The sequence below is a fragment of the Larimichthys crocea genome, chromosome X (genome assembly GCF_000972845.2).
Source record: "Larimichthys crocea isolate SSNF chromosome X, L_crocea_2.0, whole genome shotgun sequence".
In the NCBI taxonomy this organism is placed as follows: domain Eukaryota; kingdom Metazoa; phylum Chordata; class Actinopteri; family Sciaenidae; genus Larimichthys; species Larimichthys crocea.
Window position 1 is genome coordinate 16,048,778 of NC_040020.1, and position 19,753 is coordinate 16,068,530.

Here is a 19,753-nt window from a genome sequence, read left to right on the forward strand (position 1 = left end):
TTGAAGTCGCTTAAACTCTATTTTTCTACTTTCTATGATTATTTGACAGTGTACTCTTTGTTGTAAAAAATATTGAATCATCTTTTTAATGTGCTTACAGGGTCACTTTCCATTATAACGGTCACACCATGCCAAAAGCAGCATCAGGCTGATGTTTTCCTTGGAAGAACTCATTCTGTTTCTGACATTTCATTGGCAGGCCTTCACTGTCTCACTGTAGTTTTGCGGTTTGTCTGTTGTGATGCAGATAATGTATCATTTTCTTCTCCTCCTTTCATCACACAATTATAACCGAACTATTATCGCTGAAGCCATACCAAAAAAGGCAGTCTCACAGTCTCCTATTGTTCATGTATTATTTAACATGCCTGTGCCTCTCTGCGATAATCGATGCAGAGAATTAAGCGTTTGCGAGTTTTGCTGATCGATGCCAGTCACTCCTCTGTTACCTAAATGCTTGCTGACATGGCTCTGTGTATTCATTTCTTCGGGCTCCCACCCTTTGAATTATCCAACAAGCGCTCTTCACTTGGTTTAGCAGTGTTTGAAAGTAGAGATTCAGGGTGCATTTTCACACCTGACCTGCTTGGTTCAGTTAAAATTAACCCTGGTGTGTTTGCCAGGTTCGCGTTTGTTTGTGCTGGTGTGAAAACTGTCAATTTGGTGCACGCTAAGCAACTGGACCGAGACCAACATTTTTTAGGCAGTTCATTTGAGGCGTGAAAGCTGATGGACTGAATACAGGATTTTATGATAGCAGATGTGAGTTGAGAAGACAAACTACTGATAAATCCATCTGCTGATCACGGAAGCTGTGCAGGAAGTGATCTTATAATCAATCTATAAGCCATGTATATTAATAGAAATCATTTTGGAACCGTGTTTGTGCATCAGTGTGGGTATTTTCCCTGATTAATAGGTCAAAGCTGTTAAAACTGCTGTGCTTGTATCTGTGTGCTTTGTCAGTTCATTAAAAACTCTGTGCCATTGATCCCACAGTAATAAGCCCTGAATCATTACAGTACATTACTGCCTGCAATTCTGTCAGTCATTCTGGATAACTTCATGTTTACTTCTCTTGGTTTCACTGGTAAAAAGTCAGTTTAAACACAAACCAGACCAACTAAAATGCAATAACCAAACATATCTTTTTTTTTGCCCATGAACCAAATTAAAAGAGTGATCTGATGATCTTTGACACTGAAAAGTGTGAAGAGTTGTTAACAACAGCATTTTAAACTAAACTAAACTAGCAGAAGCAAGCTAATGCTGATGAAATATAACAAATGTCTTTCTCAGATTTGGTCATTTTTATCTTGGTTTGGGGGTTTCTAAGATTCCCGATTCTCTGTGTTGTTTCTATGGTGATTCGAAGCCCTGCCTCTGGGCCGCTTCTGAACCGAACCTTGGCTGGACCAGTGGGGTTTGAAAAAGAACAGCTGTCTATAGTTTTGGCGGGTTATGACAACTTTAGCTTGATAGATGGAGCATAATGTCATATTTTGATGGAAATGCAGACTATTGTTGTATATCTAATCACTAATAGTCTAATTGTCTAATAGTACATCACCATTTATGGATAATATAATCAATATATGAGCAAAGACTAGCTGTTACAGTTTCCATAGATGGGTGTTTGGTTATTTGTGTATTACTCCGTATTTACTATTTAGCCCCAACATTTTACTTGGATCCTAAAGTCTCACATTATGTAGGTTTAGAGCCTTAAACAATTTGTTCATGAAGAGAAAATTTGAATATGCCAATTTTATTTCAACAATATTGTTGGCCGGAATTCAAGTTTGTGATAGGCTCCTACCTACCTTCCATTATAATCCTTGTGTAAGTTTCACAAGATTTTTTTTTTCTGTGTAATTTTCTTGCCATGCGATGTATTTGTAATTTGAACAATAAAATCCCAGCAGTACACTTACTTACATTTTTGTGCACTATTTTCATAATGCCCTCACCCCACAGTAACAGCACTGTATGACAACATGTCAAAGAAACAGTGTGACTGCATTAAAATGGCATATTTAAGAAAATGTGCCTTAGTCATCAAGAGCAGCACTGACAGCACGAGTCATCACTCGTGACAAATCCAGACTTTGAAGTGCTGCTGCTGGTTGAACTCTGGATTTGAACTTTATCTCGTTCATGGCTGTCTGAATCCAGTCGAGGCTGTCTGAATCCAGTCCAAACCTTCCTGCCACAACAGCTCAATACAAATAAATTACAGTTAAAACTTTCCTCGATACTCAAGATAACTTTTTTCCTTATTACTGTAAGTTTAATTTAAAAACACATAAAAACATTAAAAAAAATTTACTTTTTCTTTTTTTTTTTTTGACAGAGACAGCTGAAGAGTGACAGGAATGTGTGGAGAAAGAGGTGGGGAATGACATGCAGCAAAGGGCCGCTGCTGAGGATACATGGGGTGTATGCTCTACCAACTGAGCTAACCGACACCCCAGTTTAATCTAATTCTGAAAGGTGGATGGTGATGGGCATTACGTCTCCTCCTCTGATCCTCCTAATGGAGCCTCCTCTTGATGTCGGGCCTGTTTCCATGGGAGGCATACATATTTTTGCTAACAATCCAACAGTGTAATGCATTTTATTGTAGCAAATAATACTTTAGTACACCTGAAAGTGACTGCCTATTCTACACAGAGCAGTCAGTGAGTTAACACGTCTCTGAAATGATGGCCAAAAGACCAATGATAGAACCAAGTTTCTTTGCTTAGCTTCCCCAATACTGACGGATTCTTTAGATTGTTAGGTTTTATGCATTTTATTTTTGACAGTCGTGTGAGTCGTGGCAAGAGACAGCCACAAAAAGCAGAAAAAAGAGATGAAAAAAGTAGAACAAAGAAGAAATGGAGATGGGGAGGGATGTGTGCATTCTCTCAGGCACAGTCTAATCAGTATGCAGACTGGCTCAGCCCATTTAGTCGAGGCTGTTAATTACACATAGAGTCGAACTATCAGTCTGCCACTGAATTCATCTCTGCTCCGTCTCCCACGCTGATGCTTCACTGCTTACATCCACTGATAAGTGGCACTAAAGTTAGGTGTCTGTGGATGCAAACCTAACACCTCACTAAAATATAAAATATCAGAGGGATTGTTAGGAGTGTGTGTGTGTGCGTGTGTGTGTGTGTGTGTGCGTGTGTGAGTGTGAAAGACAGAAAAAAGGATTTGCCTCGTGTGCCAATGTGTGGTAGCCACACAGAAGATGTATGAGTAACGTCAGTTTCAAATGATAGTGTTTTGTCATCATTTAAAGTCCATTATATCTCTTATAGGTGAGTAAGTATCTTGTGCTATTTCATACTTTGACTGTATATTACAGGGCAGGACTGATCTGAGTACGCCGGCCTTGTAAATCTCCGCCTGAAATGACGCTTAGATGCTGAAATGTTTATACTTGCTATGAATTTTCTACAAGTTCCTTCATAAAAAAACCACCTGCCAAGTGTAAAAAAGTACTCGTATATCTGTTCTGTTCTTCTGTGTGCGATGACCAGGATCAGCAGTGTATCAATATCACAGGGTCGCCACTTGTTTTGTGATGAGCATGCGATCGATGCAGCTGGTGATTCTGTTTTTGTGAGTTAATTCTCTATCCCGAGATGGAGGTTAAAAAGAAAGCCGATAGAGAGACATATGCCGAAGCGGGTCAATTTAATCCCTCCTCTGTTTTTTGAGGCTCTTGCAGCTGTGTGTAATGTTCATCAGTGGAAAGAAGGATGAGTGGAAAATTACTGAGGAGAACAACCCCGGCTGAATGCTGCAGGTGTAAGGTGCAGCATTGTATCTTTTTACTCGACATTTTAACTCAAGCACATAGACCCTACACTTCTCACATGGGCTATAACTCAGTGTATTTTGCTGTGAATTCCTCTGAGACGTAAAATGAGTAGCTGCTCTATTTTTGGCGTGTCCCGACACGTTACTAACCCGAGAATAAAAGTGAGTGTGTCACCTGCAGTCCTTCCTTACCTCCCAGGGTAGCAGAAACTAGGAAGTGGGTCCCGTACTTCTTGATGAGGTTTTCGTTGATTTGCTGCAGAGTTGGCCGTCGCCCCAGTAACCGCAGGTTGCGTAGAAACTCTGGTGCTAAGGGCAACGGAGCTTTGAGGAAATCTCTCTTCTCTGTTGCCAGGCTGTTCACCTTCCAGTGGCTGAATTCCCTGAAAGGATAAATACATTAAAAGGTGAACAAACACTCAACTCTTACTCTGTGTACATTACATGTATGGCATATAGACATATTCACACACAAAGGAGGCTGAAAGGATACTTCAGCCAGCCAGAAGAAAAAAATGTTAAAAGTTGTGACATGTCATGTATGAATCACTCTGGTGCTGGCAGAAGTATTCAGAGCTTTTATTGAAGTAAAAGTAGTGTGGAAATATTCTCACAGGGAAATCCTGCATCCGAAATGTCAGGTAAAAAAAGTACCAAAAGTAATACACTCTAAAAAATATCTGTAGATTTTACAGTGAAAAACTGTAAAATATGCCATTAAGTACGACTGTGTTTTCCTGTGTTGTCGTAATTCAAAACCTTTATTATACACCTTTTTAATTTCTACATATTAAAACAGTATTTTATATTAGAGGCTGTTAATTGTACAGTAAAACACCATAATATTTAATGGCATATTTTACGGTCTGACAGTTTTTCACCATAAAAATCTAAAGACATTTTAAAATATGAAATAAAACGCCAACCTTAAACGTGAAACCTACATTATCAATATCCTTTTACCGTAATATTAGAAAAGGTTATACTGTATTTATTATGGTAAAATTCTGGCAACCAGAGCTGCCAGTTTGTTTTTACCATAAAAACAACAGTTTATTTTTTACAGTGTAGGATTCATTGTGCATAATGAGCCATTTCAGATAAAACATATAAATAAATACTCAAGCAAAGTATAAGTACCTTAAACCATAGTACAGTAACTGAGTAAATCTGCATCTGCTTAGTTACTCTCCACCCATGCAGTACTCTGACCATATTTCCCTCATGATATCCAGGCTGGGCTTACCACTCTTCTGTTTTGTTTACTCATGCATTAGTCTCTGTTAGCCACATCACCAATATGACTGCAATCTGTCTAGGTTCAGATACAAATCAGTGTCGGCTCAACTCCAGTTCAGAGTATTGCACCACGAGAATGTTTGGAAGCAGTCAAGTCACATATGGATGAGTTCTCTGCATGGACTCCAAACAAGACAAAAGTTTGCTTAAAGCGCCTCCTGCGGTGGTTGGTGTTATTTTGTGGCATCAGATGATGATTGTTTACTCTTTTACTTTCTTAAAGAACATAAACTTTTTCTTCCATTTTTTATTTCTTTAACCATCTGGTATAACCAGAAAGTATCAAGGCTGACTCTGCAGGTCCTCGTCTTTTGAGATACAAATACATTTTTAACTTGGTTACTCACATGCAAATGAAAAGGTCAGTTAACGCTGTGAGTATTCTCATGGTGATCTAGTTTGTTCTTATTTATTTTACATTAGTCCCAAAAATAAATGTACTAATGCTTAACTGATGTTAAACTGTTACCTGTGGGACTACATAATAGCCTTTAAATCAGCGCCATGAAACATGATGCATTAGGTGCAGTTTACGTTAAAAGCTTAAGCTGCACGAAAAATGGATCAAATGAGAGAGTCAAATCTTTATTTATTTATTTTATTTTTTGAAGGTGTCGCTGGTAGTGACAGTCCCACAAGGAATTATCACCTCTCTCTGTAGGTCCTCTCAGCTCTACAGAGCGTTTTAGTGCCTTTCAGCTTATTGTTTTGGTTTCATAACCTGCAACTGCAACCTGAAATGACTGTTTCCATTCACAACAACACACTAAGCTACCTGCACAGCACGTCCTCCCCAAAAAAAACAGCAGCAGGTCATTTGTGGAAGCAGCCTATTATAACCCATATCTACGTTTATTTTAAGTCGGTGACCTCTCATGGTAGTGATAGTAATTATGACGGGAAGAGAAGCCGGGTGATGCAGTACAAAGAGTGACCAGGTAAGGAGGAGGTTGGATTGAATGGATGGGTGAAACAAACACAGGAGAGGCTGTTTGTGTCCTGTCAGACCTAAGTCAGCTTATGTCATGTTCATAGGATATGTTTTCTGCAGCTATAATAGTAGTTAAGTAATAAGTAGTTAATAAGTAATAAGTAGTTACTTTAATATAGTCCTAGTGTCTAAAGCCATGTGATGAAGACCTGGTACAAAGGTGGCCCAGTGAGCCTGTTGCTGAATATGTTGGGATGTTGGGAGTCATTAGCAGTCGATCTATTCAGTCGTTACTGTTGGCTCAGCTTCAAAATGGCAGACAAACAAAGTAGCAGGTGAACACTGTGAAGCAAAAAATCTATTAAAATCAGGAATGAGAAAGCTATGCTGAAATGTTAATCAATTATTCAATATAAGAAACAAAAAGAAACACGTCTATGAGAGCTCCACAATTCTGGCTGACTGCTGTTTATTAAAACGCTATCGGTAGACACAGGATTAAAGAGAAACAAATAAAAAACCTAAAAAAAAGATAAGGTTGGAATATTTTTATGTGTTTTAATTTAACTGTCTGTTTGTCTTCATGTTAACAAATCCTATTAGAATATAAAAACAACACAGTTTATCTCCCAATTCTCTCTAACTTCCCTTCCCCGGTGTAAATCTGGAAAAAGAACAAAACAACATACATACATATTTACACATCAAAATGTGTGTTCGTGGTAATAAAGGAACATGTCACCCAGTGCAACAATGTGGCTCACTCATGTGTTTTTAATAGGTTTTGGACATCAATGGAGCTCTGTGGTATTGATGAAGAAGACATCTGGAGTCTATATAATGTAACTTTTTGGTTTTCACGGAATCCGTTGACAATGGGAGAAACATCCTTTAAGGAATGTGCGTGACCTGACTGTTCCCAGTCACAGAATGTGCCACTCTGGAGCTGTGCGACATTTAAATTACTTGGACTTGGGGTACACCAGGTTCTTTAGCTGTCTGGACAAATGTCAGGGCTGCTGCAATTCAAACCGGTCAACAGAACACAGTGACACAGAGGAGAAGATGAGTTTGGAAAAATTCATCCATTTCAAGTAGTTTATAATCATTTCATCACTTCAGTCCTGCCACGGCAGAACCCCAAGGTACTATGTGAAGATTATGCAAATGCCAGCAGAGAAGTGCAGATACACCTCATCTGCATACATTTGCTGGCAAAACAAGAGGCATTGGATATTAGTGCATTATGTATGCATTCTCTCTGAACAAAGTACCAACAGTGACACACTGTTTTCCCATGAGTCCTCTCTCTCTCTATCACACACACTCATACACACACTCACACTCACACACACACACACACACACACACAGAGGAACATACACAGAGGGAGGTACATATACTATATCACTGTCTAAGTCTCCCACTGGCTGCTCTAATGCTGCCTTTCTGCGGTCAATAGTTTACTATTACCGACAAAACAATACTGTAATTATGCTGTTGACAGCATTGTGACTACACTGGGATAAAAGACAATAGGCCAATCCCCTTAATAATACACAGTACATATGCACAGGGTCATTGAGATGGTAAAGGAAGCAATAGGCTATAATTAGTTTGTAGTTGCTGCGTTGCACATTGACGTTCAAAGGAAAGCTCAGATTTGTAATCATTTAGCACAAACCATGACAAAGCCTTCCTCAGAAGAAACGGCCCCCGAGAACACATGGTCAACTAGTGCTTCATTAAGAGGTTCATTCTCACATAATGCACCAATTAATGTCTGCAGCCAGGCCACAGTCACAGTGCAATTTGTACAAGCTATCATTAACTCTGGCTATATATTTTTTTTTCTGTATGGAAGTGTGGAAAGTCAGAGAAACATGAGCGTGAGGGTACCGTTCGGAGCTGAAGGCAAAATACGGAGACAAAAATACACACAAGGAGCTAGAGGAGGAGGAGCTGTGTACTGTAGGTGTGGAGCCATTCATTTAAACATATCATCTGGCATACTGTAAATATGTGTTTTTTAAATCATTATTTATAAGGAAAAGAATGAGTGTTGACCGAGAACAGTGCCGGGAGGAGTACTCAGATTCATTATTCAGGTACAGTAGTAAAAGAACAATTTAAAAATATGGAGTTTAAAGTAAAACCCAGAATCTAAATTTCACTGAAATAAAAGTACAGAAATATTAAGAGAATATACTTTAATCATTATTATAAAAAGACCTGCATTGTGCACAGAGAATGGTGGAACTAAGAACCCAACACAAGGAGGCAATAGAAAGTTTCAACATTATTATCATCACAACCATTATTTCTGTCAGCCTACATAATACATTACCTGAATATGCCATTCCCTGTTCACCTGTGACTTCTGTTACTATTGGCTGAATACATACTTAAATAACTGAGTTATTACTTAAAAAGACTCCATGTATCGTGACCACAGGCAGTATAAAGAATGGGCAGCGTATGCAAGCCATCACCCAAAGGTTAACTAAGAGCGATTTTGAAGCTCAAAATATGCGGCACTGGCCGCCGCTGTGTTGGTAGTCCTGCCTCTTCCACCTCAGCAAAGACGTGGATCATTGGCAGACCTAAGGCAGGCCCAATGACATCTCTAATCTCTAATGGCACCTACCTGTCAGTCAAAGCAGCCCCGCTGTTGATTCTGCATAACTTTAAACCTTGATATAATTTGAACAGGTGAGTGTAGAGTTTAATGAAGACGTAAAACGCTGTGAAATGTAACGTAAATGTAATCTAACGCCATGAAGCGGAATCTTCAGAGTCATGACAGGATGTTGAGAAACAGGCTGAAATATTCTCAGACCTCGGGTTGAGCAAACATTCTTTAAATTCATCACAAACATTCCATACCAATTACATTAGGACCACCTGTGCCGGATTAACCATATTTGGATTCAGATGATTTGCTGTGCCGGAGGGACGTGATGAAGACAGTGATTAGTTTTTCAAATATTTGTCATATTTTCTAAATATATTATTTACTGGAAGAAAGCAGGTACAAAATGAACCTGATGGGAATGGTTGTTCACTCTGTGGATGTGTGTGTGTGTGTGTGTGTGTGTGTGTGTGTGTGTGTGTGTGTGTGTGTGTGTGTGTGTGTGTGTGTGTGTCCAGACAACAAATGAGAAACAAATGCTCATTTGATTTTATCTTCAAAATACGTAAATAGAAGAAATTTTCATTTTCCTGGTCAGAAAAAGCAGACAATGTTCATAAAGCAGTTAGTTAAACTTGTATTTTTCTTATTATTAATAATGAGAATATAAATAACAGATCAGTAATCAAACATTTTGGGGGGAAGTAGCCCCTGCCATGCGAGAGAGAAATGCTGTTTATTTCATATTAGTTCTCTTTAGTGCTGATAGACACTAAACAAAAAAACACTTTAGAATAAGTTCACTCTCTTATTCCTGATATGGTTTAAATATATATTTCTTTGGTGTTTTCTTTGTTTTAGACATGAAGGAAAATCAAGTCGTTTATAATTGCTGTAGCATCTGTGTTTGAGATCAAAATTAACGGTTACTGTACTGTTACTTATTTTCTGAAGACGTGTGATGATTTTCTTTTTTGTGATAAGGAAATAATGATATTCAGCATAATGACATATGTTGCACTGGGATGTGAGGGCTGGTCTGGATTTATAAGCTCAGGTATATTCATGGGGTGTGTCAGGTTTTTAGGTTGGATCATAGAGTTTTTGTAATATGTGTGTTGAGCCTGTGAGTCTTTGGTAAATTTCACTTTTTAAAGCAGGCACAGTGTGGTCACCCTGGAGCCTGATGACCACCACAGATTCATGCGTTTACACTGTTGGACTATTTTTGTTGAGGCTTTAATATAGCAGGATTTGAATGTTGTTGCTGATTTTTTAACACATTTTTTCTACTTTCTGGTACATATAGTGTACCACTCTAGAGTGTACATAGAGTGTGTCAATGTTGCAGAGGCAAAAATATCCTGACTTTTAGTTGTTAGTAGGGTCAAGGTGTAAAAACCCCATATTCCCAGAACAGATTCTCTAACGCCCTCCTCCCACCTTTTCAGAATAACATGATACCAACATGTGCTGATGTTTGCTGGAATATATTTCACAGATAATATGAGAATCCATATTCAATTTACCATGTCAATATATTCAGAGATACAGGACAGGAAGTTTCTTTCAAAATAAAATACCCACTTCATCCTGTAAACCCTTTGGGGATACTGCTTAGTGATTGAGGACAGTTAGAGATGAAAAAAGGAAGCTCCTGCAGGAACTCCATCCTGATCTGTTTTCACAGCAGTACGAGTCAGCTGTCTTGTTCAGTTTTTCTATGCAAAATTGTGTGAATCCTTGAATACCAAAAGTATGAAATATCCTAAAATTTAACATATATGGAAAGGGAGTATGTTAAAATTTTATTCACTTTAATAATAAAAATCATTTCTTTGCAGCATTGACCAACCAGCATTTATAGTTTAAGCCCCTGATTCAGTGTTGGATAAATTGGAAGATTGGACGAGATTGGATTAAACTTTATTGCCACTGCACACGGTAAAAGACTGAGACAATGTAATGCAGTTATAGATTTCTGCTGTTTACATAACTATCACTGTGACAGATGAACAGATTGACTTTGTGATATCTTTCTTCTCTTGTCGTGTATTTTGCTTTTTACAGACTAGTAGTGCAGTTTTTTTTAACCAGCCCTTTGTTCTAACATGCAGACATACTGTATTTTCTGTCGTATGATCATAAATTGCATTGATAGATTGCAACAGCATCCAGGTTTGATCATAATGAGAACAGAACTGTCTAAACACTCTCAATTGTGTTTGTTTATTTGCTGTCATGTCTGTGCTCATGTTAGCACTGAGGCTGTTCTGCATACGCCCCCTGTCTTCTGTTCTTTTTAGATGCTCTTTATTGGCCGCCTTAAAGTGACTCAATGATGTTGAAGGTGGTAAAGAAGACTGGCATCTCTATCTTATGAAAGTCTTGAACACCCACTGCTGCCATATGAGTAATACTCTATGTACCAGTTTAATGCTCTTTTCTTCTACCTGCATGCAGAGCAGACCCTTTTACAGCCCATTCCAGAAATCTCATTCTGTCCAGACAGCTGACTTTCCACTGCATGTGCAGACAGAAACATACACAACCGTTGGGCACAATGCTGCTCATGTTTTTTGGGACTATGTCAGTGAATGCATCATGCTGCTTTAAACTGAACAGGAATCATGGCAACCTCATCATCATCATCATCCTAAATAAAAGGGTAATCTCTTATATATAAAGAAGTGTTGTGTATTACACTAGATTTAAAGAACAGTCTGAATCAATGTTGCAGAAGCAAAAATATCCTGACTTTTAGTTGTTAGTAGGGTCAAGGTGTAAAAACCCCATATTCCCAGAACAGATTCTCTAACGCCCTCCTCCCACCTTTTCAGAATAACATGATACCAACATGTGCTGATGTTTGCTGGAATATATTTCACAGATAATATGAGAATCCATATTCAATTCACCATGTCAATATATTCAGAGATACAGGACAGGAAGTTTCTTTCAAAATAAAATACCCACTTCATCCTGTAAACCCTTTGGGGATACTGCTTAGTGATTGAGGACAGTTAGAGATGAAAAAAGGAAGCTCCTGCAGGAACTCCATCCTGATCTGTTTTCACAGCAGTACGAGTCAGCTGATCTTGATCTTGTAAAACCAAAGCAGTGTCCCGGAAGGCGTCTTAATCCTCCAACTAGTTATTAAACTGCACAGCATCGCTCTGCCTCGTCAGCTGATTGTTGTGGTCATTTAAAATCAAGTGCAAAACAAAACACCAAATTATTCAGACTCGAGCTGCTATTAAAAAGACCAATATTTATAATCTCATTCACACAGCATCTCATCTTACACTGTTTTCTTTCAGAAGATTCCAGAAAATCAATGCAGGTCTGCAGCACTGCCTGAATACTGCATGTGCATTGTTTCTGGTGTGTGCAGAACACCAAGCGCGAGAAGTACTCTGACATATATCAGGTTTTACAACTTTACGCGAAACAAAGCGGCCAAAGTCAACGACAAAGCTCAGAACAAATATTCTAATTCCAGCCGCGCTTGCATGATGAATATCCCAAAGCAAAGGTCAATGTCATTTGAATGCAGCAAACTCTAACAATTAGCGTGCAGCTATCACATGCATCAGCAGGCATTAGTTTTAGCTTAGTATTTAGCCCAGCGAGTTGCAGGATGCCGGCCAGTAGTTGCACTGCTGATTAACTGGACCTGATTTAGACTGATGTGTTTTCTGAGCCGCTCTACAGTGACTGAGCACGGGGGAAGGAGAGCTGACGGCGACGGGCCGAAAAGCAAAGAAGAGCAGTGCATCATTTACTTTTCTCCTCGCTTCGCTCCCTAAGAGTTAACGGTGAGACTGTTGGCTGACTATTTGGCTAATGATGATAGATGGTGTTAATTAAAAGGTTTTAGCACAGCGCTGATTGCACCTGCAGCTCCGGCACTCAGTTTCGCTGAAGTAGAGCGTTTTTTTTTTTTTCCTTTCTTTCTTTAATAGGAAAAAAAAAAAAACTCTGCTTATGCAGAAATTTCCTTTGCATGTTCCCTTGTGGCAGCATGTTGGAAAATAACACCTGGATGTTATTAGCTGTCAGGTAGAGAGCAGCGGACGGCTCTCAGGGTGAATGTGTTCGCTAAGCAGCTGTGAGGAGAGGAAATCCTCTCTGACCACAGAGGAGTGGGTGAAAATGTGTTTCTGTATGTGTGCGAGCACTGATAAGGTGGTATGTGACTTTACATATATAATTTTACCTACTTACTGAAACATTGCGCCATGTATGAAAACATTCACGTGCACAGATTTAATTTTTTTTCACCAACAAAATGACTTTTTTTTTTCTTCCCTTTATTTTTTCTTCCTTGCCATGCCTCGCGGTGACTCTGAGGCCATAAAATAGCAAACAAACCACAAGTGAAGTGGAGAAAGGTGCACAGAAAACACATTCAATCGATATACGTAGGCTTTATTCCCGCAGAAACATCCTGATGATTTACTCCCGTCTGCAGCAAAACAAGTCTCTATCTATCAGGTGAAACGTTAAAGTGTGCTATACCTGACCTTGATGTTTAATATGTGCGGGGATGTTCTAGAGTTCACTTCAACCTGCAGTAACAGCTTTGTTGGCACAACAACGACATATCATTCTGCTTTTAGTGGATATAGTCTCAAACATACAGTTATCTTCCAACAGACGTCAAGCAACACCATCGTTCATTTAGAGTCGGGTTTATGTCGCCCGAGGACTGTGAGTCTAATATTCTCGCTCCTTTTGCTGCTAAATGCTCCGCTGTTATAAAGCTGCAGATTCAGGCGATTACTCTCTGTAGGTTCATTACTACGAGGCACCCCTTCACATTGTCATTTGATGAAAGATGAGACAAGTTCCAGTCCTGTGCTCCTAAGATAATTATGTTGGTTATGACAAACCTGTCCAAAAGTAATTTTTATATCAAAATCCCAGTTAATCTGTAAAACACTTAAATATTTTCAATGCATGGACTCAGAGTTGCGTACATAAATGTAACCAATCAAGGCCAACAGTCCTCCAGAGTTCTACATCGTGCTGTGTTTTCTCACACAGGCCCAATTCTGAGATGGCACTGATGGCACGGTGATGTCATGGCTGCGATGCTGTTTATTTGGTCCGTTCTCCACACGGCTTCATACCATCAGGAGCATTTCAGAAGCTGAGCTTTTTGTTCACAAGATTTTGTTTACATGCCCAGATTCTTTTTTTATTTCGTTTATGTGCTTCCACCATGGGTAAGTAAGCTACGTAGATAAATGTTTCCCTTTTGTCTGCTTTTATGATCCGGAGTCTGCCTGGTGTGTTTTATTTAGAAAAAAACTGATTCTTGACCGGATTGATCAGATTTCTGTGTCTAACTTCTGACAAGCTCGATCTACTCTGTGCTGCTTGAGCTGGTTCTGAGACACTTCTGGAACAAACTGGACACTGGTAGAATCACAGAGATTGCCGTGATCAGCTCTGCAGGATGCATCGCAGCTGGAACACGTTGCAGTCCTGTCCTGCGGGTAGGGGTTAGATACATGGACAGTGTCCTACTATGACTTTACTACTATGCCAGCAGCTGGTATATGTATGTTGATTATCAATCATGCTGCTTCTATTTTCTGGGTGGCTACGTGGATTATTATTATGAATTATGCATCAGTCCAAATATTTAAATATCCAAATAGTCATCAGTATCAAGACAGCAAAAGAGCAGGTAATACAACCAGAAACTTTCTCCAGAACCCGTCTGACTGATGTGAAATACTGCGCTTTTTATTCTTATCAGTGTTACATTTAAGAGAAAACAAAGAGAAAGCTTTTGTGGATGAGAGTTCCATGTTAGAAAGGCAGAGAGAGAGAGAAGGTGTGAGGAAGACAAAAAAAAGAGAAGTGCAGGTTCAGTTCACAGTAGGCACTTTAGCACTTTAGCCCACAGTGCACCACAAACCTATTTGTTCCGAGGTTTGAGTCATGATGAGAGGTCTGTGGTGTTGAAAGTGAACAGAGCTGAAACTTTATAATGAGCAGTTTCACCGGAATCAGGTACAGTCTCACCTATTAATAAGAAGTGACCCACATACTATTTTGGACTATTTCTGGAGTTGGTGGTTGGTGGAGTGCACAACCTTCAAGTTTCTCCATGAAAATTGCGCTTCACTGCTCACAACCAATCCTCCATGGAAATGAGCCATGAACCGTGAGAAGGAGGAGGAGATGTGTTCGAACCAATACATTCAAAATGTTTTTCTATTATGCTCAGGAGACTCTGGGTACTGCTGCAGAAAGAATACAAAAATACAATAAGTGGGAGGTGAAAATCCAGTAATCACAAACACTAAACAAAGAAAAATAGTGGAGTTCATTCTAGCTATGTGTAAGCCTACTTCAGAGTTCGGTCTGCTCATTTATATCAAACCTTGTTTACTTTGCACATCATTTTTTAAACCATGCTGCTGCACGTATTACATTAAATGCATGTGTTTCTACCATTTTCAGGCATCTATGATAAAATACTAATTTATAGAAGCAAAGGAAATCACTGAGCATCAAGTTTTTGCATCAACTCTGACAGGCAATTCCTCTGGTGGTTGCAAACTGTCTTGATAAAAGCTGACCTTTGAGGGAACAGAGACTTGGAGAGTCCAAAAAGGAAGATGCTTTCACACCAGCTGTGTCACAACCATCCATATTCATATGACCCTACTCTGGCTCAGAGTAAATGGATCCAAAATAGAGATAATTGGACTCATTGTTTCATTACTGACCAAGCAGTCAGTATATTGCCAAACTTCTAGCACCACCTGTTTTGTGAAGCACACAATTAATCTGTGCCACTTTCTGGTCTGAACAGGGTCTTAAATAACTTGACTCTAGAGAAAAATCAGTGCAGACTGGATGTTGACTTTGATGGATTACAGAACTTAAGCAGGTTTCAAGAGTCTGCTAATTAATTTTAGAATGGAAACCAAATGCTCGAGTGGAAAATACATCAAAACTATATAGCATGTTTGAAAATGGTCAGCAAAAAACTATAAGACACATAATTTGCAGTTAGGAAGCTAAAAGTTGCTGACAAAAGTGTCATTCTGAGTTTGATTCTGTTAATATAGAATATATATAATACAGAGCATTTTTCACTGTAAAATTTGCCAATGACATCCACAGTAATTTACTGTTTGTGCACAATGAATTAATGTAAACTATCCCACAGTAGTATACTGTGCAATCAATCAGAAACTACAGAAATTAAAGGGTCGCTGTGGAGAATCACAGTAACCAACAATGTTACATCATTACTGTGACACGACAGTACAGTAATTTACTGGCAGCCATGAACTGGTAACGTACTGTAAAAAAAAAATCAATAAATCAAAAGTTCCACGGATTACAGAGCAGATCAGAACCACTGTGATCTTGAAACTTCTGAGTCCAAGTCTTTACAGATGTAGGAGCTAATTTTAGATACACAACTAGTTGTGAAATAAGATGAAAACGTCAGGCCTGACATGCACACGAATATGGCCGCTGAACCTCTATGTTTCCACGTAACACTCAACCAAAGGTTATTACTCCCGGACGGTCTAAATAAATGAAGTTCTACTGCTCTGGAACAAGTGCTGTTTTACTTTTTTAGCCCGAGAGCTGAATCACAAAGTCCATTCTCTTGTCCTGGGATCTGAGTTCATTAAAACTCTCCCCTGTCTTTAGGGAGCCCACTAGAAATAGACCCTCCACCCAGCCTGGAGGGTGGAAGCCAGTGCATGATTTTTTAATGATGTCTGAGTTGCTCCCACCAGAGTCATTATACATCTCCTGAAAGGAATTAAACTGGAAGCTGACTGCTAGGGACCCTCCGAACGCTGATGGCATTCTGACAGCTAATGGGAGCCATGACAAGACAGGAAGGCTAAGAATTATTTGTAGACAAAATTATATATCACTCCAACAGATTTATGACTGATTCAATAGTATTTTAAGGTAAGCACTGTAAAGTTTGGTGAGCAAGTTTCAAGGATGCAGCAGTCCAGGTCTGTGTTTTTTATTATGGAGGGAAGTCAAACCAATTTAATGTCTGGTAATGTTAAATTTGCACGGTGTGTCCTAAATCTGTACGAGACATCACCTGCCTACTTACGAAGCTGGCGTATCTAGGCTGAGCGTCTCTGTCAGCTATTTTTAAAATTTGTCATGCTTCAGCTGAATCTTGTTGGCTTAAGACAGCACACTTTAAACATTATATGTCAATGACACCGCTGAGATTTGACATGATTGCAGCAAATTGGAGAAGCCATTTTTAGTTTTAGGCTTCACTAAATGCGATGTATGTAACTGTATGAGGGTGCTTAACTGAAACTCTAATGACAAGGATGAGAAACCATTGATGACATACATTAAATAAATAAATAACCAAAAAATGCCAACAGAGCATAACTAAGTCACTGAAAGCAACTGAGTAAACTTTTTTTCTTAATTGACAGGTACTTGCATGTCTCTATCTAATCTATCCATCTTGAGGTTTCTCCCCCTTAAAAGAAAGTTTTTTTTCCTTGCCACCGTCACCAGGTGCTTGCTCATGGTGGGAATTGTTGGGTCTGTGTAATTAATATTATAAAGAGTACAGTCTGGACCTGTTCTATTCTGTTATGATTTGGTGCTGTATGAATAAAACTGAACTGAATTGACGGTATACAGGTCAGAGAGTCAGAATTTGGCACTAGTTACAGGCGATGTTCACAGATGCACTTCAATTAATTGCTAATCCTCAACAATCTTGAGATTTTTAAGTACACAATCAACATGCAAAACAAATGTCATTTGCCTATAGGGAGTATCACATATAAAGACTTTCCAATGATATTTGACAAATCAACAATGTTTACTTGGATTCAAAGTCATTAGGTCTTTCAAAGGGGATGATTTCACCCCTCCACGTCAGTTTTACAGAGATTTATAGTACGTGTCAGCTCATTGTTTAGCTCTGCAGGCCAAAACTCTGTTTTAGTCACAGCCATGAACACAGAACTAAAACGAGGTGGCAGGTGGATGGATCAGGATAAGTGCATGAAATAACTGCATGTCCAGAACATTTGTACGTGTATGCATACAGTATTCTGTAATGAATTTATGTATCGATCAGTAAACTCTGACATATTTATCTGGAACAGCTGAATGTTTTTTATAGTTTTGTTTTGTTTTTCCCATAAAGAATTGAACAGAAAAGGTGCAGCAGTGTGATACGCCAGGAACATTTACGCCTTACACACTGGCTTTATTTGTAGATTCATATTGAAACAAAGCAAAGGCTCAGCACAGTGTTTACTCAATAGCATCGAGCTTATTTCAGTGTTACTTTAAGAGAGGCTTTCTGGACACATTTTGCAGAGGAGGACTTAAAAAAAAAGCAAGTTAACCCTGAGGACGCGTGACGTGCTCTGAATCTTCTCGCCAACCTGCCTGCCTTCCTGTATTAGTATCATAGTGGAGAAATCAAGGAGCTGAACGCCTCACTTTCCCTGGTAAATTTCTCTTAGCTATTTTGAGAGCTGTGTTGTAGCCAGTGTGTCTGTGTGTGTGTGTTTGTGTGTGTGTGTGTGTGTGTGTGTGTGTGTGTGTGTGTGTGTGTGTGTGTGTGTGTGCATGACAGGAGGCTGATGTGTCCTATTTCCCTTCAAAACTAAAAAACTAGGTTTTGGGTTTATTAATATTTGTATCCACTCATCTAGTCCCCAAAAGAGAGACGAGGTCTGTCACTTCAGCATGCAATTCTGTTTGCTGCATTAAAATGAATTCATTTCAAATGAGAAGGCTTTGGTTTGATTGTTTCAAGCTGAATAATTGTTCTGAAAGAAACTTAGATTAAATATTGGGGGTGTCTTTGACGTAAAAAAGCGCCCTGCCAGTGTTAATTTGTTGAGATACGCTCTGCCTGTCTCTGTGCAGTACTTCTGCGACTTTCCAGTAATACATTTCTGAAAAGGCACTGCTATATGGCCAGTTGCATTATTCATATCTGCTACTGCAAGGGCCAGATTACTTATTGATGTGCATAGGTATCCCCAAATCTCACAGTATGAAAGTTTTGAAAAGTTCTTATAATTCTGATAATAGAATGAATGTACTACATTGTGTGTGCTTCTATGGATTGCAGGGACATGTACATCTATAATAAAAAAAGATTTTGATAAAAACACAGCGACAGTTAGCACCAGTTTTTTCCCATGTGTGTCTTTTGTACAGTGATAGAATTAACAGTGAAGTGGTGAAACACTCGGGGGGATATATTTGATAACGCCTCTCCATCACTGTCTGGAGTGTCTACTGTCTAAGCTGCTATCTGTTTATTTATATAAAATATCCACATTCTGACTCAGGGACTATGCCATGAATTGACATATATTTTATTTATTTATTATTTTACTTTATTATTATTATTGTTGTTGTTATTATTATTATTATTATTATTATTATTATTATTATTGTTGTTGTGGTTAGTGGTGGTAAGTATAATTGTAAAGATTTTATACAGCACATATGACACTAAAACATGGGGGGAATAAAGAGCTTTGGTAAAATTGTGACATGGATGAATTTTCACTGGAGCAGTAGTTTTTCAACGGTCGCAAAGTATTCATCGTTTTTTACTTTGTTATGGTGAATTCATTTATGCCATAGCCAGTGCAAAACATGGATGTTATATCTGTGGCATCACCCACAGGTTTCTGAAGAGCCATCATGAAGCTCAGAGTATGGTGGCTCTGGCCGTTAACGTCTTGGCACCTCCTGGCCAATCTAAAAATGGGTAAAGACGTGGATTGTCATGAAATGAGCTAAAGAGACCAAAACTGTGTTTGGTACCAGGCTGTAAACATGTTTATTTCTGCTGTGAAGTTGGGGGTTTATGAAGGTTGACTCGCTCTGTAGCCAGCCTCAAGTGGCCGTTGGAAGAACTGCAATTTTTTTTTGTTTTTCTGCACTGGCTTCCATAGTGGTTGCCGCTTGGCTGCCATAATGGAGCTGATTTGTCTTAGAATACAGAAATAAGCACCGAGAAGAAATTTTAATTTTTTGCAAAAAGACAAAGAAAGATGAGGAAA

At 38.9% G+C, this 19,753-nt stretch overlaps 1 protein-coding gene across 1 annotated transcript in view; it reads right to left on the minus strand.

Annotated features, from left to right (window-relative positions):
- brinp2 (bone morphogenetic protein/retinoic acid inducible neural-specific 2) overlaps positions 1-19,753 on the minus strand; it is a 222,671-nt gene that overhangs the window by 81,526 nt on the left and 121,392 nt on the right. The window contains exon 3 of the mRNA XM_010737808.3: positions 4,006-4,196. Coding sequence (XP_010736110.2) covers positions 4,006-4,196 — 191 coding nt within the window. The remainder of the gene's footprint in view (positions 1-4,005; positions 4,197-19,753) is intronic.